The sequence below is a fragment of the Macrotis lagotis genome, chromosome X (assembly GCF_037893015.1).
Source record: "Macrotis lagotis isolate mMagLag1 chromosome X, bilby.v1.9.chrom.fasta, whole genome shotgun sequence".
In the NCBI taxonomy this organism is placed as follows: domain Eukaryota; kingdom Metazoa; phylum Chordata; class Mammalia; order Peramelemorphia; family Peramelidae; genus Macrotis; species Macrotis lagotis.
Window position 1 is genome coordinate 51,888,142 of NC_133666.1, and position 24,328 is coordinate 51,912,469.

Sequence of the window (24,328 nt, forward strand, 5' to 3'; positions counted from 1 at the left end):
CATCCCTTAAAAAAAACAAAAGGACACTGGGGCGGGAAGTTTTTTGCATTTCCCTTTCTTTGGCAAAGTTCCACCAAGATGTAGTTAAGCTCCCTGGCAGCCCAAGCACCTGTCTTTTTCAACTGTAAGGATTTTGTTCTTCATGACCCAACAGGTTGACTCATTCTAGATGTCTGATTGGCTTGTTACAGACCTGGCCCATCCTGTGTGTTTCTGGGCCACTGGCCAAGACCAGTGGAAGACTTCTTTGGGCTTCCTTAGGGAGATGGTACCTTTACCCAACTCATTGATTGGTACCAGGATGATCTGGGGCTTCCCAAGCAGTTGGGACTTTGTTATTCAGTATTAGGTAGGTCCTGGCCTTAGACACACAACCAACAATAGCTTTAATGCACAATGCCATTTTCTCATCCGTTTGGAAAGTAGGACTAGCTCGGCATCTCTTATCTCTCAGCTCTGTACTCCCTTGCTAGAGTAGATCCACATGGACCACGGAAAGAGTCCAGTGGAGACAGACACCTGGACAATTGATCAGAAGACCTGTTTAGCTCTTCACCTGAGCCCCACACTCCATCTGCTCATTTTAGGACTTTCCACTCGTATAGTCTTCAGCACCCCAGAGCCACCTCCCGAAGGAGATCTGGAATTGTGGGAAAGGGATCTTCCATGGGTCTCAAATTGAAAACTACCACATAAAAGGTTGTTGATTTCTCATTTACATTTGGGCAGGAGACTTGGACCCAGTAGATCTGTGTTTGACTTGTCTCTGCTATTTCACTCCCCGTGTAATCTTGGGCAGGTTACTTTATCTCTGTGACCCTCAGTTTGAGCATCCATACAATGGGTTTAATAATCTTCACCCTTCCTAAATTTAGGAGATTATAAATCTTATAAACTGAAAAGTTGATAAATTTTATAAACTGGTAGTTGTGAACTTAGGGAACCGATAGACTCAACTACAATTACTCTCTGAGCAATTGATATTAAAGGAACAACTGGTATAGAGCAACATAGGGAACTTGGCAGTTATTTAGACTTACTGCAGTTTTGTCGTAGTGGCTGCAGGCAGCTGTTTGGGGGCATTTTAATTGACTTCATCTTTGTCTTCTAGGAAGCCCAAGCCCTGGCAAAGCAGCAAGCATGAATCCTTCTGCCTTCTGGCCCAAGGCCTCCTGTGAGGGATCCGCCACCGCCTCAAGTCGCTTTTCTAAAATAGCAAAATTATTTTGGCTTCCAGAAAAAAAATAGGTTTCCTGTCTACAGCATCAATTTGTTGCTTGGTGTGCTCAGTGTCCAAATGATAGCCAATGGAATACATGATTAAAATGTGAATGTTATGTGGTTAGAGCTAATGGGAGATGATTATTGGAAAATTACAAGTAGATGTGATAAAGTGAAATTGTGATCTGTCTGGGCATCTATGTCCCCCCCCTTTGTAATCCTCATGCAAAAACCTCCTTCTGTATTATTATTTTTTATTGTTACTGCAGCTTAAGTATCTGTAGAGCTCCTGCTGTTAAGCATATGAGAATGCAAAATAAAAATGGGAGGGATTTTTCCAAGCAAGGATTTGTCTACAATTATATGTTTCTGTTGTGATTTTTAAAGAAGCCATAAGCAATGTTTATCATTTGGCACTTGTCATGATGACTTATGGCCATCCTGTTCGTTTTTGTTTTGGGTTTTTGGTTTTTGCAAGGCAGTGGGGTTAAGTGATTTGCCCAAGGACACACACAGCTAGGAATTATTTAAGTAAGTGTCTGAGGCTGGATTTGAACTCAGGTCTTCCTGACTTCAGGACCGGTGCTCCATCCACCTTACCATCTAGCTGCCCCACTCCAGTTCTTTTGTAGAATGGAGGCCGTGTCCTGTGAAGGACACGTTTTCGGGGCTCCCCAGTGTCACCCTTGTCTTGCTCATTTTGGTGATCCACAGAAACCCCTTTCTGCTGAGAAGTCAGAAAACATTCAGGTGACAGGTCCCTTGCACAACTTCCCCAGTTGAGGTTTTAATCTTTTTTTTTTTTTTCAAAGTGTGCACAGACTGGTCTGTGTCTGAGCACTTGGCCCTTGGGCTTTGAGTCAACATGGGTGTGCTGCAGAATCGTTCAATTATGTGGCTGAAAATGGGCAGAAAATCATCGCCCAAGGAGCCTGAGTTTCCATGGGAGGAGGAGCTAAGAAGCAAATGCTCTCCAGGTGATAATTAGTACCATGGCTTTGTGGGGTGTTGTTTTTTTCCCCTTCAATTTTCAAATGACACATCACCATGGTGCTAAGCTCCAGAAATTGGCAAATAGGAATTAGAAACTCAACTGTGCAAATGCATTTTCTTAGCATGGGAAGCATATTTTTTCATGAGTACATTAAGTTTAGATGGATTTATCTTTTCTACACTTCAATAATAGCAAACATCCAATAAGAGTATCCATCCAAGCAAGGGACCAATTTAAAACGATAACCCTTAAGGCTGATAAAAGGGCAAAAAGCGATCTGGCCTCCATCACTTACTTAGGGAGCAGTTTTCTTACCATAGAGCAATTCTACTTAGCCTTTGCTACTAAAAGCACCCCATGGGCACCCCCATTTTCCTTTAAGCGACTTTCCATTACCCTGCCCTGTATGCATTGCTGTGTCAATTGCCAAAATCAACATGTAATGAATAGATGACATTGTTTATGGAGGTTCAACACAGGCACAGTGCTTTAAAGTGAGATCAACATTTTTAGAAACAGAAATTACAGACTGCTGGGGATCTGAAATGAATAGGAGTAATGCCAAATGAATAGTATGGGGTTTCTTCTAAGGGGGATGTAGGGGAAAAGGAAACAGTGGAAAGAAAACTGTTTAAATATTCCTTTCTAAGTTTGCTCTTCAGGCTCCATCAGGGTTCTGAAGTTGTCATCGATAGAGATATTGCAAGAACAAATACTTGACCGGTTTGAGTGTGAATAACATCAAGAATACTGGGGGGACACAAGGTAGCTGGATCAGATTCTAACAGATTGGGAAATGTTTGGGTCAAAAATTGATTTTGCTCCACTTCCTTGCAGGATAGGGCAACAGGTTTTTGTGGCTAGGGAGCTGGCCTCGAAGCCAGAAAGACCTGTATTCAAGTCCTTCCTCTGACTCTTCTGACTGTGTGACTTTGAGCAAGTCACTTAACCTCTCTGGCCTCCTGGCAACTCTCTTAAGATTTTAAGTCATGGAGGAGATGCCAGTCTACATTGGTAAGACTTTGCACACATTCCAGATTATCAATGAAATCAAAGGTCCAGTCCCTATCCCTATCCTTTTCTCCAAGGCAGCAGGGAAAATTGACTGGTTGAGCTTTCTAACTCAGTACTAGTCTCAAGGGAGGCAGCTAGCTCTAAAGGAGGGGATTCTCAGGAGTGTCTAGCCTCCAGCTAGATGGCTCACAACTGATAAAGTGACACATTCATTCAAATGGAAAAAAAAATATAATTGTCTTCCCTGCCCAGTTATTTGAATTTCATACTAAAGGGTAATTCTTTATTTCCTTAGCTGTGTCCTCTATAGCCAGGTTCAATAAAATAGACCAGAAAGTGAAAGCTAGAATGGTGGGGAGAGATTAAATGAGAAAAGAAAACCAGATTTCCTTAGAAAACTTACTTCTAATGTCAAATTTTTTTAGGGGAGATCATGGCATATTGCTTTTTTTGTGGCTCAGATTTGTTGCCATCAATCTAAAGAGATGACTTTCAGGTGTTTGAACTGATTTTTTTCCCCTGAAACATTTATTCCATTAAATTTGAGGACTACAGCAGGATTGTTAGTTGCATATCTACAGATTATATGATGTTCATGCTTTAAGGAGGGAGCTTTTAAGCTTTGGATGTACTGGACCTTGTAGACTGCTAAAACCTCTTCTCGGAATGATTTTTTTTCAAAATTCATAAAGGAAATGCTAACATTTCAACAAGAATTTATGAAAATAAAAATGCATTTTTCTCACCCTAATTCTTGGGGCCCCTGAAATCAACTCACATCCCTTGAAATCCATTGTCCCCAGGTTAAAGACCACAGATACCTAAGGGACTAGAAGTGACTTGCTTTTGAGGAGCTAGAAGTCAGGAGTCAGTTCTTCAGCTCGAGTTTTTCTCTGGGTTGGGGAAGGAAGATGAGGCAAGAGAAAAGCCATGGCTTGTCAGTGTTGTGCTTCTGATTCAATTATGAATACTGAAGAGTCAGAATATTGTTCCCCCTCCTCCCCATCGTTTTTTTTTCTTTAACCTAAATAGAAATATCCTTGCTTTGAAACAATTTATCATTCCAATAAAACTCTTTCAAATGCTTTCTCCTTTTGGATGTTTGTGTTGTCTGGTTTCTTTGTTCTGGCCCTAAGCAGGAACAGAAATCTACCCCCCTACCCCTTTGATTTCACAGATGAAAATATGGATTCCTACCTACATAGCATTCCTAGGATGGTCAAATTGCATCAAACTTAGCACTGCCCCCTTTTTTGTTTCAGAAAGGACCTAAATCATACATAAAGACATACTTATGGGCCTACATTCATAAGCATACATACATATATATTTTTGAATATAATATAATAATATAATGTATATAATATATATAATATTATATATACAACATTCTCCTAGAACCAGTCTTTTTTTTAAAAAAGATTTTATTTAATTTGAGTTTTATAATTTTCCCTTAATCTTACTTCCCTCCCCTCACCCCCACATAAGGGAATTTGCCAGTCTTTACATTGTTTCTAGGCCCAGTCTTGTCTGTATGTGAAGACTGATGTGGCCGAACAGATGTATGGAAAGGTGCCCCCAAAGTGCCTAGTGATGACCCTGCCCTTTATAATTATGCCACTCTCTCCCAAGTCCCTATTAAAATGTAAATATCCCTATGGGATGACTAAGTCCTTAGATGGAGTCATTTTGCCACTTAACCACCCTCTGCCAAAATTTATCAGAATCAGGAGAGGATCTAGTTCCCCGGGCTAAATGTGAGAGGGGTGAGGGGCTGGGGGGGTAGTGCAATGGAAGGGTAGCAGGGTTTTTTTAATCCCTTTCAATCCCTTTAATTCTTCCCCCTCCTGAGCCAAGCCTCCCTAGGTTTGCTTTTCTTTCATTCTTCATCTACTCTTCCCCTCCCCTTTTCCCCTTACTGCCCCTTCCTCTCCTTTCTCCTTTTTGCCATACTTAAAAGCCCACTGTGGTAGAAAAGTGGGTGACTGGGACTTGGGTTAGTGGGGAGGGAAAAAAATTCATTCCATCCTGCTTGCCCCCCGGCCCCCCATTTTCAGGCCTCTTGCTACAAGTAGCCTTCCGTATACAAAATGTGTTCTTGAAAAGTTGGCTGTAAGGAAAATTTCAAGATGTCAAACCTTTTCTTCTCGTTGACTTGAATTTATAAATGAGAGCCTGGGGCCCTGAATGCAGCTGTTGCCATGGCAGCAGAAATTCACAATCCCCTTGTGCCCATCTAAGAAGCCTAGTCTATGCATTGCTTGTGGAAATTCTCTAAATAAGCCCATCCTATATGCTGAGTTGCCTTACTATCAAGGGGTCCATTTCTTGTCTTTTTTAATTCTTTATACAGTCAGGATGGAGAAGAGTTGAATAAATCTGCATTGTTTAACTTGAATTAAAGTCTCTAGGCAGGTTGAAATGGAGCTGTGAAGCAACAAATTATAGGAGTAATTTAAGAAAGCCCAAAGTCTATTCCTGAAATCCTGTCTGTTCGACTCAATGACTGACTAAGAGATCAGTTAGCCTTCTTTCTAGGAATGGAGCAAAAGAGTTAAATGGGACACTGGCTGCTTAGCTGGTGGAGTTTCCCTAAGCAGGATGGAGGAACCACCTCCCCCTCTCCCCACACTCTCCTCTTCAAAGTCTTGCTCAGAGTTTCCAGGCCGGGCATAGACTACTGGAATAATGGACAGTTGGAGGTGGAGAAGCCCTCAGATCTGGGGCAAGCCCTTTTTATGGAGGAGGAAACCGAGGCCAGAGACAGGAAGCTATGTATCCAAGGTCACTGACACACACCAGAAGCAGCCAGGCTAGGATTCGAACCCAAGTCAAGTCTTTAGTTATTCACCGCTTATTGTAAGCTTGAGGGATCCAAAGGCCAAGGCTTTATTTACTCCCAGCAGGCAAGACATTTGAGACACCCACTTGGGAACACAGGCAGATGGGTTGGTTTGTGGCAGTCAGGGGCTCTGAGATGGAGTGGGACTTTCATGGAGAGTGGTTAGGTGAGAGAGTTGGAGAGAGAGAAAGCAGAGAGAAATAGAGAAAGGGAGAGAGAGAGAGATGTGGAGATTATACATATCTGTCTCAGTAGAGACAGAGAACTGGACAGCAGAGAAAGAGAGAGAGAAGGGAAGGCAGAGAAACCAAGAGATGGAGAGACTAAAACATGGATATCTACACATCTATAGTAAGAGACATACAGATAGAGACAGAGAGAGAGAGGAGATGAAGAGGTGGAGAAAGAGAAATGGAGAAAGGGAGAGAGCGAGACACATGGATAATTTATATACATACATATATATATATATCAATAGAGACAGAAACAGAGATGGACAGCGGAGAGAGGGAGAGATATGAAGAGAAAGCAGAGAGAAATAGAGAAAGGGAGTGATAGAGGAATGTGGAGATTATATATACATATCTATCTCAACAGAGACAGAGAGCTGGATAGCAGAGAAAGAGAGAGAAGGAGGGAAGGCAGAGAAACCAAGAGATGGAGAGACAAAAACATGGATATCTACACATCTATAGTGAGAGACATACACTCAGAGATGGAGAGAGAGATAGAGGAGATGAAGAGGTAGAGAAAGAGAAATGGAGAAAGGGAAAGAGGGAGACACATGGATAATTTATATACATATCTATATCTATATCAATAAAGACAGAGAAACAGAGACAGAGAGAGAGAGAGTGATATGAAGAGAGAGCAGAGAGAAATAGAGAAAGGAAGAGATAGAGGAATGTGGAGATTATATATACATATCTATCTCAATAGAGACAGACAGAGAGCTGGATAGCAGAGAGAGAGAGGGAGGGAAGGCAGAGAAACCAAGAGATGGAGAGACAAAAACATGGATATCTACACATCTATAGTGAGAGACATACACACAGAGACGGAGAGAGAGAGAGAGAGAGATAGATAGAGAAGATGAAGAGGTGGAGAAAGAGAGAAATGGAGAAAGGGAGAGAGGGAGAGAGACACATGAATATTTTATATACATATCTATATTTATCTATATCAATAAAGACAGAGAAACAGAGAAAGAGATGGACAGGAGAGAGAGAGAGAGAGAGAGAGAGAGAGAGAGAGAGAGAGAGAGAGAGAGAGAGAGAGAGAGAACAGAGAAACCAAGAGATGGAGAGACAAAGACAGATGAATATATATCTATATATTTATATAGAGACAGAGAGAGAGAAAGGGAGAGAGAGAGAGAGATGAAGAGAAAGCAGAGAGAAATAGAGAAAGGGAGAGATAGAGGAATGTGGAGATTATATATACATATCTATCTCAATAGAGACAGAGACAGAGAGCTGGATAGCAGAGAGAGGGAGGGAAGGCAGAGAAACCAAGAGATGGAGAGACAAAACCATAGATATCTGCACATCTATATATAGTGAGAGACATACAGAGACGGAGAGAGAGAAAGGAGACCAAAAGGTGGAGAAAGCAGAAATGGAGAAAGGGAGAGAGGGAGAGAGACACACGGATATTTCATGTACATATATATATCTATATCAATAGAGACAGAGAAACAGAAACAGAGAGAGACGGACAGCAGAGAGAGAGAGAGGTTGGGAAAACAGAGAAACCAAAAGATGGAGAGACAAAGACAGATGAATATCTATATATCTATATATATCTATATCTATATATTTATATAGAGACAGACAGAGAGGTAGAGAGATGGAGAAAGGGAGAGATAGAGAGATATGGAGATTATATATATATATATGTATATATATATATATATATATATATATATATATATATATATATATAGAGAGAGAGAGAGAGAGAGAGAGAGAGAGACAGAGACAGAGACAGAGACAGAGACAGAGACAATAGATAAACAGAGAGCTGGATAGCAGAGAAAGAGATGGAGGGAAAGCAGAGAGAAACCAAGAGATGGAGAGACAAAAACAGTTCAATCTCTCTGGAGAGAGAGAGAGAGACAGGTGGTAAAAGCAGAGAGATGAAGAGAGTGGAGAGAAAAAGAGATGAAGAGATGGCGAGACAGAGAGACAAAGACATAGATACAGAGTGTGACTCAAAGACTTAAATGACAACAAACTAGAACCAGTTTGGAAAGTCTTAAAATTTTCTAGCTGATATTCTTATCTTCATGTAGATAGCCCTTGAAGTATAATTTTGCCTCCCCTATACAAATGACCCTTTCAGAGTTTGATGACAGTGATGGCTTACAAGGCTTTGTCTCCAGGATGGGTTAAAGAATCTCTTATGGTGGGGAGGGCAGGGTGGACCTTTGATTTCACCAGTGTAGGGGTCTTCCAGTGTGGAGACTCCCTTCACCTGCAGATCAGAATCTTGTCTATTAGTTGTAGTCTCAAAAAAGTCTCAAAGCCTGGGTCACCAAGAGGTGAAGTGATGTGCCCTCCTTAACTGCCAGTATGTGTCAGGGTCAGGACTTGAACTGCGGGCTTCTTGATTGTTTCCACCATGTCATATTACCTCTCGTTTTCCTATAAAATCGAAATGCTAAAATGGTACAGGTTAAAGTGACCACAACATAATCTTTATCACAACTTTAACAGGAAAAATCCAAGATTGCAGAGCAGCATAATGAATTAGGAAGCTAGAAGGGGAAGCAGCCCTGTCTGGATATTTCCACTTCTTCCATCTTTGACTGTTGACAGCCTCAGGAATTCATAGATCTCTTTTTGTTGATTTGCATTAATAAACATTTCGAAGTCTTGGAAGCAATTAAAATAGAATTGTTTTTGTTAATGCTGATAATATTCAGTGAGGCAGCATTCTTTTAACTGATACACTCCCAAATTAGCCTACTACCCAAGTATTCCCGAAATATGGCCCTCTTTCTTCTCTGAGAGTTTCCCTAGAGTACATATGCCACTGGATCCTATTTCTAAATTTAACCCAAAAACATAATGAAAGATCTTTTGCAATATAGTTTGAATTTTTTTTTTCAAGTTTCTTACATGTCCCTTCAAGGCTTCTTTCCCTCCCCCTTCCCAAATGGCTTCCATCTAAAAGATCTAATAAAAAAATAAGGCCAAGGAGCATCGTGTACATACCATATTGGGTGTCCAAATTGTCCTGTTTTCTGGACCATCTTGACCTAAGCTTTCATCATCTGGTGTTTAGTCTTCCTGGAATAATCCGGACTGGTCTTTGCTGGGTGGGGTTCCTCAAGTGCTTACCTTTACAAATATGTCCACAAAGCCTTTACAGAGAATTGGGTCCAGGGCAGAACATTGCTCCCTTACAAGAAAGCATCAGGAGGGTTTGGGGGGCAGCAGGCACCCTCTACAAACTGCCCTTCTCTTAGGGCAGTAACTATGCCTTTCTACAAGATGGGGGCCCTACTCTTAGTCCTCAAGACTTAGAAATGTTTTCTTTCCCAACTTAACTATGATCTCACAAGAAAAAAGAAAAAAAAACCTGGTTTTATTCTTATTCCACATCAGTCCCCTCTTTTGAATATGTGCAGGGGGTGCTGAACCTTGGGTTTCCTGGTCTTTGTCCTCATTTCTTTTCTTTTTTAAAAAGGTTTTTACAAGGCAATGGGGTTAAGTGGCTTGCTCAAGGCCACACAGCTAGGTAATTATGAAGTGGCTGAGGCTGGATTTGAACTCAGGTACTACTGACTCAAGGGCCAGTGCACTATCCACTGTGCCACCTAGCTGCCCCTTGTCCTCATTTCTTGAAATATTTTTCCTTGATTGATACATCTATTAATTCATATTTCATGTGGTTGTTATGTAAAAAGCAGATTATTTTTGCTTCACCTGGAAAGATACAGAGAGGAGGAGAAGAGTCTAAGAGTTCTCCCCCATGCTTCAATAAAACCAGTTCATGAAAGGGAAATGATGAACAGTTCCTATAAGAGGAAGTTGAGGGATTTCCTGGTTTGAATTTCCTGATCTGGGCCTAGAGGATTTACAAAAACTCGATTTAATCTGGTAGGTGAATGAGCATTCTTGTTCCCTTCGAACTCTGAGGTGCTATGATTCTAGAGAACATCTTTTCCCTCAAGGCCTCAAAGTTTAAAGAGCATCGTTTGCACAGCTAGGTAGTGTCCATGTATGGTATACCCCTTTTACAGATGTGAAAATTGAGGTTTTTAGACATGGTGACTTGAGGTACCTAAATTGCATAGTGGATGGAGTACTAGATCTGGAACCAGGAAGACCTGAATTCAAATCTGTCTCCCATACTTCCTAGTTGTATGACTACATATGGTACTTAACATCCCCCAGCCTCAGTTTCCTTATCTGTGAAAAGGGAAAATAATAACACAAGGCTATTAACAATTCATTAGGCATTTGTTATTAGGCCAATCTGAAAGTACCACATAAATCTTGGGGATTATTATCACTAATTTCCAGTTGGAAAGAGTTGGGTTTCAAATGGAGGTCTCCTTAGAACTCTGTTTCCACATTTGTTGTTCTTTCCCATACTTTTTGACTTGAGGCTATTTTTACCCAGGAGTCATTATCAGGTTCTGGGCTTCTGGCTGGCCTTGACTTATGGGAAGGATAACACTAAAATCCTGCTTAAAGCATTCACACTTATAAAGATCTCTGTATTACAGCGGAATCGCTGAGAATTTTCCAAAATTGCTGACTGTGATGGTTCCTCCTTTTGAGTATGTTACACCACAATAATTTGTATTGACTTCAAAGAGAAACTAATGAAGGGCAGCAGACATGTCTTCTGGGTGATTGTATGTCCTCCCCATCCCCTTCCATTCTATGCTTGACTTCTTCATCTCAAAGCATTTTCTTTTAAAGATTAATTCTGACTCTCAATGAGTATCTAACCATCAAGTTTAGCTTGGGGAAGCAGGGATTCCAGGCAGGGGGACTGTGATGCTGGGAAAAACAGGCAGGCATGTTGTAGATCAGAACTTCTGTCCTCAGAAGGTCTCGGGTGCTGATCTATTCTATGGGAAAGGAAGGAATACCTTAGGGAGTCCATGCTGGGTTGAAAAGTTATCTTATGGGATGATGAACTGAAAGAGACCTTTGAGATCATTTAATTCAGTAGGGCCAAGGTTATAAAAATAGGGCCAGTAAACTGGGCAGAAAGATCCGTAAGAGGACATGAAGATTTAGAAAACCACATGGTGACCATCTATATTTGGTTGTATTTGATTGATTTCATTATTTCCCATTTTAATACATCTCCAGCAGCAGTGGGGGATGTTGCTGCAGTCTTTGGGGAGGTTGCATTTTCGATACCTCTGATCTCATTCATTTCCTTATTTTACAGAGGAAGGAACTGAGGCTAAGAAGTGACTTGAGCAAGATCACAGAGATAGGAAGTGCTGCAGCTGTGATTCAGATCCAGGCTTTCAGAGTCCAACTTCAGTATCATTTCTAGTACAGCCCAGTACCTCTTGCAAATGAAAAGTATATCTTCCTACAAATGCTAAAAAAATAAACCAAACCCCAGCTCACACCTACTGGAAGAGGGCTGGGGAAATAAATAAACTGGGCCTCTTGAAACATCCAGGTCATATCATTGCTCTGCTTTGGCAAATAGAGCCGGGCTTCAGTGTCAAGTTTGTCTTGTTTTTGTCTGTAGATAACTTGAAGGGTGATGGTTTTGAATGATATATATTTTTTTTCCAGCCTGGAGCAGACTAAGAAAGGAATTTGGGTTGTAGATGGAGAAGCTGCTAGTCATCACTTCTCTCCACTTGTGCCTCAATTCATCTGTCTGACAAATGTTTTCTTGGCCAAATACACCTTCTTCTTATGAGGCAGCTGTGCAGCCAAATCTTGTTCACATTCTCTGCCTCCCTGTTCCTGCCTCATTTCCATCAGGGATCCCCTGAAAGGGATTAGGCCCTTGGGAAACTGACTGTGTCTAGGATACGTGGCCTAGGGGTATGTTTACTCCACTGAAACATGTTTCTAAGCTACCGGTAAACTGAGGGAAGGGCAGCAAAAGGAAGGAGGTTACCCACTTCTCTGGAGTCCCATAGCATGTTTTACCATGAAGATCCTGCAAATAGTGTGATTTCCCATTTTACAGATGAAGTGACTGAGTCCCCCCTGGAGAGATAATGACCTCCTTCCTCTTTCCTCCCTTCTTCCTGTCTCTTGCCTCACTTTTCTCTAAGGTCTGGGACTGTCTGGTGTAAGGAATTTGAATAGAGAGGCAGGGATGTTCACTGGAGTGTTTGAGGGGAGCTTGGGATGGGTTACTTTGCTGCTGGTGATGTGAAAGGGGCACCCACCCATCCTCCCTCACCCACTTCTCCTGTGGCTAAGGGAAACCCATCACGGCACCCTTGATTGGGTAACAAGGGACAATGGGATTCTGTTTCCAGTTCTCAGTATTTCTGGATGACTTTACTCTGAAGCAATGGGCCGTGCTACCCTGCCCTTCCTCTAACCAGCCTCTTCCTCTTCCTCACCCCCCTCTCCTCCCTCCCCATCCTGTTCTCCTCTCCCCTCCTCTCTTCTCCATTTCCAGACCTGGCCATCCATCAGGGCCAACCATCAGGCAGGCCAGTGGCCAAGCCCTGGAGTTAGAGAAAAAGGGGGGGTTTCATGGCATTGCAGGCTCCCGGCCCAGAGCAGCAGCGGACCTGGGTTCCACGTCCCACCTTGCGACTTTGTAGCAGGGAGACCTTGGTTGAGTCGATACCCCTGAGAGAGCCGCCAGTTTCGTTCTTGGGACACTACCAGCCCTGGGCCTTCCTTTCTGGACGGTGGCCACTTCCGAAGTAATCCAGGAGAGCAGAGGCTCCTAGATCTAGAGGTGGGAGGGCCCTCAGGACTCGTCGAGTCCGCCCTCTCCTTCCTCCTTTTACAGAGATGGAAACTGAGGCCCGAGAAGTCCAGAGATGGCAGGCAGGATTCGAACCCAAGTTCCCCGAAGGCCTCCCTAGTATCCGAAAGGGAAGGGGGGAGAGCGCCGAGGCAGGGCCGGCCCAGGCCCCGCCCTCCTCCCTCCGCCCCTCCTCCCCCGCCCCCGCCCGCAGCGCCCGCTGTGCCCACGGCGCATGCGCGCGCACATTCCCTATTCCCCCCTCACCTGCTCGGCAGGCCGCGGGAGCCAATGAGCTGTCGGGAAACTCCAAGAGCGCGACAAACCACGCCCCCTCCCTCCTCCCGCTTCCCGCTTTCTCCCTTCCCCCCTCACGGTGGCACGGGCTGGCCCTAGTGTCTTGGGACAGTCCCCTGACTCTCAGAGCCTCAGTTTCCTGCCTTGTCAAAGCTCTGGGGCCGACGCTACGGGTACTTCGCTGTCCTATATGCACCCCCCGGCCCCCCAGCATAGTGTGCGCAATAATGATGCTGAAAGGGGCCAGCAGCCGCCCCCCCCCAGGAGTGGGTGTCTGTGCGGGGGAAAGGTCAGAAGTGTGTCTTGGGTGGGGGTGGGGAGGTTCATTTCCCTTCCTCCCTGGGAAAGCCCTGGCCCTTGCGCCTCAGGAGGCCCATCCCCACTTCCTCTTTCCATGACTCGTCATGCGCACCCTTGGGACCTGCCCATGCAGCTCTCCAACTGGGCTGGTCACCAGAGGGAAAGAGCCAGTCCGGGGTCAGGACAGGAAACAAGAAAAGGCGGCCCCCAGTCCCCGAGTAGCATCACTGGTGCCGGGCAGCCAGGGACCTCGGAGCAAGGTAAGCCAGTGGGCCTCGAACCCTGTCCCCAAACACTGGGCCATGTGGGCACATGGAATCCTGACCGATGTCCCAAACTGGAGCAGCTCGCTGGCGCTCGGGCACAATGAAATGCCTCACTCCAAGCTCTGGGGCCTTGCAGGTAGCTTAGGACCCTTGGAGTGTGGAGAGACAGGGGACATGAAGACACTGCCTCTGAGCCACTCTGGCTGGGAGATCCTGGGCAAGTCCATATGCCACCAGGAAAAGCCTAAATCCAATCCCTCTAGTGTGTGGGGCCTGGACACCCACTGCCTTGGGGCCATTTATAAGCATGCACTTTATTTTAATGATTATCTAGCTTGATATTTTGCTTCAGTTACTATTTTATCCATTGATTCATCAAGCATTTGTCTTTAAGTGCCTGCTAGGTGATAAACATGGAACAGCCCCCTCAGTTTTGATTGGACTGCCATTGTGCCCATCTAGGTAAACACAGGCTACAGATACTTTAGAGACAAGGTAGCTGGGGGATGGGGACAGGAGGCTGATGTGCTTTAGGTGATCTTGGAGGTGGGACCTCAGTTGTGGTTTGAAAGCCATTGACATTCTCTAAAGTGGAAGAGAGGAGGGAGGAGTTCATTTCAAGGACAATAGAGAGGCCCTATAAAAGCCTGGAGGTGGGGGGTGTTCTGTTGGGTGTTTGTGTGTTTTTGTGTGTGTGTGTGTGTGTGTGTGTGTGTGTAACAAGAAGATACCATGAGAATTAATAATATATATATAAGAACAAAAGCAGGTTGGGACCAGGTTTTCAAAGGAAAGACCTTCGGTATAGGAATTAGCCCTTGAGCCAAGCTTGGAAGGAAATGAGAGATTCTAAGAGTGTCAGTGAGCCAGGGGAGGGCATTCTAGACCTGGAGATGGACCAGGAAAGGGCAAGTGGTCCAAGGCATGTCTGAACCTTCTCAGACCTAAGCCAACTCTCATTTCTCTGTAAAACTTTCAAACTGTCGTCTGGACTGAAGTTCTCCAAAGCAGCCAAGCTAGCATGGCATCAGAGATGATCCTGGGCTTGTCTCCAGCCCCACTTCCTTCTTACTCAAGGCTCCTCTACTCCAACCCCTCCCATGTTGGCCCACCAGAGTTGAACAAGTAGTATTGGCCCCTCAGGGTAGCTTTAACCTCTCCACATCCAGGCCACATCTCATCCACCTCAACCCAGGCCCTCAAGTGTTTCCACACTTCTGCTCCCAAATCACCTCATGGCTTGGCAAGGTATCCTGAACACCAGTGAATGAGTCAGGGCCCTTCCTCCCCCTTTTTGTTTTGGGAGGGAGTGAAGTGAGTCACACAGGATGAGATGATCTCTGCGGTGTGATCTTCATCAGCAAACTTGTTACATGTCCTTTCCCACCAATGCTACCTCTTCCACACTTGCCTAGTTTGAGGGTGCCATCTTGCTTCCAGCCACCTAGCCTCCACAGCTTCCAGTCAGTCATGTCCTCACTCTCATGATCCCCATAGCTAACCAGTGGCCGAGAATCTTGTCATTTTTAATATCTCTCCAGTATCTCTTGTTTATGTGTCCTTCTCTCAACTCCTGGAACCATCACCTTGCTTCGGTTCCTCATCAGCCCTTTCCTGTACTATTACGATAGCCTCCCCCTATGACCTCCCTGCTTCAGACCTTCCCACCCTTCCCCAAAGCTACCAAAATAGTATTCCTAAAGCACAGGTCTGAACATGTTACTCCCCTACTAAATAAATTCCAGTGATTCCCTGTTAACTCTGGAATCAGATATGATTTCATCACCATCTGCCTCCTTCATTTCTACTCAGGAGAGGCTGAACAAAGCACGAGGCAATCTCACAACCATGCTGACTTTCCAACCGAAGCTGGGCCCTCATTGAAGCAGGGCAGTTCTTTTATTCATCCCTAATTGATTCCCTATCTCACTTCTGCAGAAGCTAGTCCAAATCTGCTCTTCACTCCGGAAGCCCTTCATTACCTCAGCCTCCCCCCCTTTTTCTCAGCTGAGGACCTTGATTCCCATTTTACTGAAAAAAAAATCCAGCTACCTCTTCTCTCATTCTCTCCTCCTTTCCTGTAGTTTTTGATAAAGAGGGAGTCCTCTTCTTGGCCATATCCCTTAATCTCCTGTTCTGCCATCTGATCCAGTATGTGGCCCCACCTCCCCCTACCTCCAATCCTTAACCTCTCCCTAGCAACTGATTGCTTTTTTTTTATCTTTAAAATGACTCTCCCATCCTTAAAACCCCCTTCACTAGACTTTCATCCCCTCCACAGTTCCCTATATTCTTCCTTCTGTTGTTAGCCAGGCTTCTTTTAAACATCGTCCACATGCCACCACCTTCTCTCCAACTCCTCAACCCTTTCTAGTCTGACTTTTAACCTCCTCACCGAAGCTTCAGTCTCCAAAGCTACCAGACATCTCTTAATGATCCAGTCTGATGATTTTTTTCTCATTCTTTGTCCAGATTGACCTATCTGACATTGTTGACCACCTTCTGGATGCTCTCCCCTCTCTTAGGATTTCCTGATTCTGTACATTCCAGGCATACTACTTGTCCTCAGTCTCCTTTGTTGACCCCTCATCCACTATCTTGGCTCCTAATGTAGCAGTTTCCCAAGATTCTGGCATAGGTCCTCTTGCCTTATGCTCTTTTACCCCTTAACTTTAAATTTCAATGTCTGTCTGGGTGACTTCCAAATTTCCACATTTAGCCCCAGTCTCTCTACTAAGTTTTAGTTCTATATCAGCAGTTACCTTATTGGGCATCTTCAACTGGATCTCCTATAGACATCTTGGACTCAATATATCTAAAAATAAACCCATCATGTTTCCACTCAAACTTTCAACTTCCCTATTTCTGTTCAAGGCACCACCATCCACCCACTCATCCAGGTCCATGGCCTTGACGTCATACTCAGTTCTCCCTCTCTCTGCACTTCTGATCAGCTGCCAGATCTAGCTGTTGCTACCTTCATATCTCTCCCATCTGACCCCTTCCCTCTACTCTCACATCTACCTCACTTCCTCTCACTAAGATTACTTCACCAGCGTTCTGCTTCGTCTCTCAGCCTCCAACCTGTCCCCAAGCCAGTCCATTCTCTATGCTGATGCAAAGTGAGCTTCCTGAAGTATAGCTCTAATCATCTTACTGCCTTTCTCAATCAATTCTAGTTGGTCCCCATGGTCTCTGGAGTGACCACAACCAAATCAAACTCTTCTGTTTAGCTTCTAAATTCCTACCCAACCTGGCCCCAACCTTTTTTCCCCCAGTATTTCTGTGTTACTCTCATCCTGTTCTTTGCCATCTGGGACCTGACTGACCTTCTCTAGGTTCATCTCTTTTGCCCCTGTATGTTCCTGGGATGTCTTCTCTTTTCTCAGCTTCCTGAGAGGCCTTCTTCTGTAATATGGAGCTCAAGCACCACCTTCTGCCAGAAAGAAGGCTTTCCTGTTTTTCCCAAGTTGCTCAGCCACCTTGCTTTCCCTTCATTTTTATGTCTGTTTCTTCAAGTTGCTTATTGACTTTGCATTTGTCACCTGTGTTTTTTATATGTGCTCCTTGGCTGCCCCAATAGAATGGAAACTTTCTGGAGGGGAGGAATTCTCAGTGCTTGCCATTGCTTTTGGCCCACATGAGGTGGGGGGCACTTAGAGAGGGATTGAGTTATTAGTACATTAATAAATATTTGGTCTCTTCCTTTTTCAATGACTCTTTTTGGGTGAGTTCTATAATGCCCATAGATTAAGAGATAGTGGAGTCCCATGTGCCAGACAGTGTACTAGGCCAGAGAGCACACACAGAAGCAAGCAAGCTAGGCTCTGTTTCCATTGTGCCAAGGGGAGCTGGAAAGGGGAGGGGTGCGGTATGGCAATGCAGGCAAGTGGGGTAGAGGCCTGGGCAAGGAAAGGGGCCAGCAAGAGGGCGAGGTTATAGAAGGGGTTGATGATGACTGGAGTGGGGACAGCTTGATGAGAAGATAGTACAGAAATGGTCAGTAGTATGTGTGTGTATCTGCTTGTGTGGTACATGCCCATGTGCATATGTGTATGCACATGTATATCCATGTGCAGGAGTGTAGATTGATTGCATGTATGCATGTGAACATGTGAATGGATAGGTATGTTTCTGCATGTGTTTCTGCATGTGTGTATGTGTTTTTGCATGGGTATGTGATTTATAGATAAGAAAACTAGATATTTCCTGGGGGTGTGTGCTCAGGTTTTGTTTTATCCCTGACTGGGGCACCCAAGTCACCAGCTATGCAGCCCAGTGGTCTGGAGAATTTCTGGCCCTGCCTGATTTCTCAGTGGTCCTCATGGGAACTCTTTATTTTTAGGATTCTACTGCACTCTGCTGGTTGGCAGGCTTGCCTGACAAAATGTTGGCTGAAGCTTTCTTGCCTGGCATCTTGTACCGAGAACATACTAAACCATGCAGACCCCACACATGTAGGCAGAACCACAGAGAGGAAAAGGAGGCCTGGACAGAGCAACTTTTGGATAGTGAAGATGTCACACTTCCCTCCCCTGAAGTAAACAGGCCAGACAAATGCTGGCCTGCAAGCTGTCCGGAGCCCAGTAAGGACATGGCAGATGGGGTGGTGATGCAGGGCCAGCAGGGTGCTGCCCTCCAGGGTAATGCGTCTACAGCTTTGCAGATCCCCCAGAGAGCCCCTCCAGAGGATGAGCTGGATCTGTATCGTTCCTGGTCCTGCACCAGCATCTGTCAGAATTATCCTGACCTCCAGATTGGGGGGAATCGTGTGGGGTACGCTTATGATTCTGGTTGTTTCATGGACCACATCCATGATGAGACTTTCACTAGACCCCTGCTTCTCTCTGAAGACATCCCCCTGGGCCATTCTCCTATCCCCAGCAGGCCACTCCCTGTGGGATACAAGTTCCTGCCTGGGGAGGAGGTTCGAGAAAGAAGTATCCTGTCACACAGGCAGCCCCTGTCCAACTCAATGCTTAACAGTTATGTGGAAAAGAAGGTCGATGAGCTCTACAAGCAGGTTTTTGAAGAGAACCTGACCCGCTGCCACTCTGTGACCAGTCTTGTGGCTTCCAATCTCCTGATGAACAACTTGAGCCACATCAGCCTTCAGATCTCACAAGAACAAAACATTCAGGTGTCCCGAGCTCGAGAGGCCCTCTTAAAATCCATGGCCTTGCGCAGCCTGTATTATGCTTCCAAAGGAAACAGCTCAGAGCTCAGCACTCCTAACCTGCAGATCTCTAGTCAGATCAAGTGGGAGAAGTTGCCGAAGATGTAGGCAATTCCCTTTGGGCTGCTGCTGGGCCAGAAGATGCACTGCCTCAGTAGCCTGTCCAGTTCAGAGAAGGCGGAGGAGACATTGTTGCATGTAGGGAGACATCTCCAAGCAGCTCAGAGTTGACAAATGCTTTTCTCATATCAACCCTGGTGCAGTGAGAAAGTACTGAATTCAGTTTTTTGTGGTCTCACTTTCCAATTGCAGCACTTCCATTGCCTACTTCCATCATGACAAGAACACCAAATCGCAGAATCAAACTAGAAAAGACCTTTGAAACATGGAGTTCAACCCAGAAACAAAAAAAATGATCCTTACTATACCATGTCCATCCAACACAGGGATATTCAGCCCTCTAGAAAGAGAAATGCTCCTTACCTTTGGAGGCTGCCCATTGCACCCATGGAAGCCTTTCATTCCATCAGACCTATCCGATATTTCTAGCTTTGCCTTCTGGGGCCAAACTGAACAAGTCAGATCTCTTTTTCTAATAAATGTCATTTGAATACTTGAAAATAACAGTTATGTCCCCCTTTCCCCAGCCTCTTATCCAAACTGAACATTCTTATTTCCTTTAACTGATTCACATATGATAGAGATACAAGGCTTCTTGTGCACCACTTGGGTATATCACAGAAGGGAGTCTTTTCCAGAGATGGATTGGATTGAATGAGCACTGAAATCCCTTCCAGCTCTAAGATTTTGTAAGTCTGTAATTCTGGGAAGTTGCTTTCCTTCTGTGGGCCTCAGTTTCCTATTCTGTAAAAATAAAAGTTTAGAATGGATATCTTTGAAGGTTCCTTCAAACTCTTAGTCTGTGGTTCTGGGGATGGAGAACAAGTACCATTAGCTTCATTTAATACATGAGGAAATTAAGACCTAAGAGAGTTTAAGTGACTTTCTTGGGGTAACTTTTCAAGGACATGACCAAACCAGGACTTGGCTCCAGGTCTTCTGACTAAAACACAGTTGGATGTGTCTGTCCACCACAGTGGAGTCTGAATGTCCTTTCAAATGGTGAACTCCTGTGATTTGTGACAGAGGTACCTTTGTATTTTGTTTCAAAGGGATGCCTGCTTCATTTTCTTCCTAACTCCCTCCCCCTTGACTCTGCCTTCCCTTTGGCAGCTTTGTTTGCCACTATAGTCAGGGGACCCTGGGTAGCTTAGACAGCCAGAGGCTAAACCAGATTAAGCATATCCCCTTCGTGGTCCTGCAGTGAAGGACACCAAGGGATGGGATGACATTTACTCTAGACAGTGAGCCACTGAGGGGAGCAATACTTCATGGATCAGGGGCTTCACCGGCAAACCCTCATCCACTGAAGCAGGGTTCTACCCCTGTCTGATTTAGAACAGGGTCTCAGAGAGCCATTGTGATTGCCCCAAGTTTTACTGGAATTTTGGGAAGCCAGGCCTCCAGTGGTAGAGACCCACAGATAGCCCACAGTGTTCCTTACCAACTTATCCTCCGGATCCTTCCAGTCAATTAGGACTTGGCCATACTTAGACTTTACCAGCATAACCTTGAAGAACCCAGTGACACTTTCATGTCCTTCGTGTGCTCTGGAAGAAAACTTGCATGACTCAGTTCCTAGGACCTTAGGACCCAAAGTTGGAAAGGGCTCCCTCCTTTTACAGATTAAGAAACTGAGGTCCAAAGAAGGGAGTTGCTTTGCCCAAGGCCATAAAGCTAATATTTACTAGATCTGAGATCTGAACCTAGGGCCTTTGACTTGAAAGCCAATGCTTCTGTTGGGCTTCTGTGACATGGAGAGGAAAAGGGAGCCGCAGGTAACTAAACAGAGTGTAGAAACTTGATGCTCTTGCACTGTTTTGTGATAGTCATTGCCAGTACTTTTTTCATTGCTGTGATTCATAGAATGTTCAAGCCATAAGGGATCTCATATCACTGTTCCATTTTATAAAAGAGGAAAATAAGCCCAGAGAGGTCTAGTGACTTGACCAAAGTCACACCAAGTCACAGAGACAAAGCCAGATCTCAAAGCCAGGTAACTTGACTCTTTCTCCTGGGGCATTGGAGGGAGAGGATTACAGAGAAAGTAGGTTGAGTGTATATTGTTGTAGGGAAGAGGGGCTCCTTGGTGGCTTTTCTCTTGAGTGGGATCCACAGTCTTTCCTATAAGGCTAGACAATAACTTATTGAGTCATCCTCTGTTTTGCTGGTAGGAGATTACTAGCTCCAAACTTAGGATAGAGCTGAGAATGGCTTTTTAAGGGTATGAAATCCAAAGTTAGCAAAAATTCTGGAAAGAGGCAGATACCTACATTGCCTTGCAGACAAGGCTACAGCTCTTCCTCCATCTCACCGGCCCACAGGTTTATTTTTGCCAGACCTTCTATTCTTGTCCATGCCATAAATCTGGGAAGATTGCTCAATACACTTTCTTCGTAGGAGGAGGCTGGCAAAGAGGACAAGAATTAATGGACTATGGAACCATTGCCACTTCCTTGGGGGTCTCTGCCTCAGTCTACTCTTCTGTAAAATGGGATAATAAATAATAATACCCCAAAGAAGGGCTGCAGAGACTAAAAGGATGAGAGTTTTAAAGCACTTTGAATTTCTGTGAAGGAAGTTCTGATTGTGGTATGCTTTGGTAAGTGAGAATGGTGTAGCAGTCCCCTACTTGCCCTTCTTATCCTGCTGTTGGTAGACTTGGACTCTTTGGACACTTCTAGAAGGGTCAAGAATTTGGAAGAACTGACCAAATGAATTGAAAATACTGACAAGGCAATATCTGTTTTTCCATTTCTCTTAAAAGTTTGTTTGTTATGGGGGCAGCTAGGTGGTGTAGTGGATAAAGCACCGGCCCTGGAGTCAGGAGTACCTGGGTTCAAATCTGGTCTCAGACACTTAATAATTACCTAGCTGTGTGGCCTTGGGCAAGCCACTTAACCCTGTTTGCCTTGCAAAAACCTAAAAAAAAGAAAAAGTTTGTTTTTAACGGAAAAGTCACCACAATGATAAAAATTAATGAATGCCTCAAATATATCAACTTTGTTGATGTAAATAAAGACTAATCAGCTAACATCACTGGTGTGGACAATTTTTTTCAGATACTTAATATTTGGACTAACATTTAACTTGTCAAAACAAGTGATTGTCATAACAGTGGTGGAGCCTGCTAGCATTTGAATAAGATACCACCTTGAATAAGAATCTCTCTAATTAAAAAATGTAATTTGGGTTACCAAATTAACACTCTGGTGCTAAACTCATCTAATTGTTTCTTTATTCTTTCTTGATAAAGTAGAAATAAGACATTCATTCAAATAAACATTTCTCAGGCACATCTTTGGTTTTAGTCAATTCTGTCTTAAGGGCTAGGGATAGAAAGAAAAAAAATCAAACAAAAAATTAAAAACCAGGGCCAGGGGGCAGCTCGGTGGCGAAGTGGATAGAGCACTGGCCCTGGAGTCAGGAGTACCTGAGTTCAAATCTGGCCTCAGACACTTAACGATTACCTAGCTGTGTGGCCTTGGGCAAGCCACTTAACCCCATTGCCTTGCAAAAAGCTAAAAAAAAAAAATTAAAAACCAGGACCTGTTCTCAGGGAGCTTCCATTGGGGAGAGTAAGAGTAACCAGAGAAACTATCTAAAATGAATGCAAAGTAACTTTGGAGTGTACAGTGGGCAATATTAACAGCTGGTAATAGGGAGAGGGGAGCAGGTCAAGTCTGGTATAGGTCACCCTTGAGCTAAGTCTAACCCTTTTTGTTCATGATTTCATTTATTCCTTGTTTTGACTTAGTGAGGAAGCTGCTATTGCTAACCCCATTTTTCAGACGAGGAAACTGTAGAGAAGAGAGGCAGTTTGCTTTGAGGCTCACAGGCCCCCAAGCCTGGCCTTCTATGTCAGACATTGAGTTATTCTGCAAGTTGAATAGGAGAAATTCCACTGAAAGGAGGGAAGATGATGAGCCTGGTGCCATTCCCAGGCATGATGGGGCAGACTTCAGGACTTTAATTGCATGAATTTGTCTCTGAGTTTTGGACCAGGGATGACATGCCTTATCCCAGATGATCCTGTTTTCTTTCTTGGGTTGTTTCCTAACCCAGCCTACAAAGTCCATTACTTAACCCGTATGTATTTGCAGAGGTTGGGAGCAGGGTTCACTATCAGGTTAACACATCCAAGTAGAAGAGAGTGTTTGTGACCCATTGAGGAGTAACATCTCCAGGTACCTTGGCAAGGAAGGTAGGGAAAAGGGAGCAGAATAGGCTAAGAGCTGGCCCAGGGTGACCTGCCTTGGGGTGGTTGCCTACTTTCAGCTCCAGAGCTGGCAAAGGCTGCTGAAGTCATCAATTTTGAGGTGTCAGACATGAAGCCAGCAGGACAATACCACTCCCAACTATGGCCTCAACCACATTGAAATGTCATTGGGGAATATTTGACAGTTAAAAATATAATGAAATATTGAGAATATCACATTTTAAAACTGGCAACATGGGATACCCAAGGATCCTTATGTATGGATTAGTGACTTCTGTGTCTTTCCTTTGTTTTTAGGTGGTTTTTGCAAGGCAATGGGGTTAAGTGACTTGCCCAAGGCCACACAGCTAGGTAATTATTAAGTGTCTGAGGCTGGATTTGAATTCAGGTTCTCCTGACTCCAAAGTCAGTGCTCTATCCACTGTGCCACCTAGCTGCCCGTGACTTCTGTTTCCACAGGCATTTGATACCACTGGACTAATCCAAACTACTCATTTTTGAGATAAGGAGCTAAGGTCATACTTAGGATCACAGAGTTAGAACTGGGAAAGAATTCCAGGAGGTCCTTGAGGCCAATCCTATCATTTTCCAGGCAAGGAAACTGAGGTGTAGGTAAATTAAGTACTTGACCAAGCTTGTATGAGTTATAAGTATCAGGGAAGGATTTGAACTTAGGGCCTTTGAGTTCAGAACCTGTGTGATTTGTTATATCATTAAGCCTTCCTTATCTTTCTTTGGTATCTTCTCCAGAGCTTCACGTTGCACTGAACACACAGTAGGCTCATAAGGGCCTAGATACAGAGCTGGAGGGGACCTCAGAGGCCATTTAGTCTTATCCCTCATTTGATATATGAAGAAACAAAGGCATTTACCCAAGGGTGTGCAGTAAGTTAGGTTATAATCAGAAGAAGTGAGAATGCAACCTGAGTCTAACTGGGAATCCCAAGTGTTT

The 24,328-nt window shown here is 44.3% G+C and overlaps 2 protein-coding genes across 2 annotated transcripts in view; both read left to right on the forward strand.

Moving 5' to 3' along the window:
• The window catches only part of SH3BGRL (SH3 domain binding glutamate rich protein like), an 87,657-nt gene extending 83,329 nt beyond the window's left edge, over positions 1-4,328 (forward strand). The window contains exon 4 of the mRNA XM_074206883.1: positions 1,112-4,328. Coding sequence (XP_074062984.1) covers positions 1,112-1,144 — 33 coding nt within the window. The 3' untranslated portion in view covers positions 1,145-4,328. The remainder of the gene's footprint in view (positions 1-1,111) is intronic.
• Positions 4,329-13,376: 9,048 nt separating this feature from the next.
• On the forward strand, positions 13,377-23,567 carry LOC141498205 (TLR adapter interacting with SLC15A4 on the lysosome-like). The gene is made up of 2 exons (XM_074201210.1): positions 13,377-13,855; positions 18,207-23,567. The coding sequence occupies exons 1-2, from the start codon at positions 13,700-13,702 to the stop codon at positions 19,143-19,145; spliced, it is 1,095 nt and encodes a 364-aa protein (XP_074057311.1). The 5' UTR covers positions 13,377-13,699; the 3' UTR covers positions 19,146-23,567.
• The last annotated feature ends 761 nt before the right edge of the window (positions 23,568-24,328 follow it).

Excerpts from the sequence above, each read along its gene's own strand:
- LOC141498205 (XM_074201210.1), top strand. The coding sequence starts at position 13,700 with ATGCGCACCCTTGGGACCTGCCCATGCAGCTCTCCAACTGGGCTGGTC. Across the intron at positions 13,856-18,206 it reads GCCAGGGACCTCGGAGCAAG|GATTCTACTGCACTCTGCTG; the intron begins GTAAGCCAGTGG and ends CTTTATTTTTAG.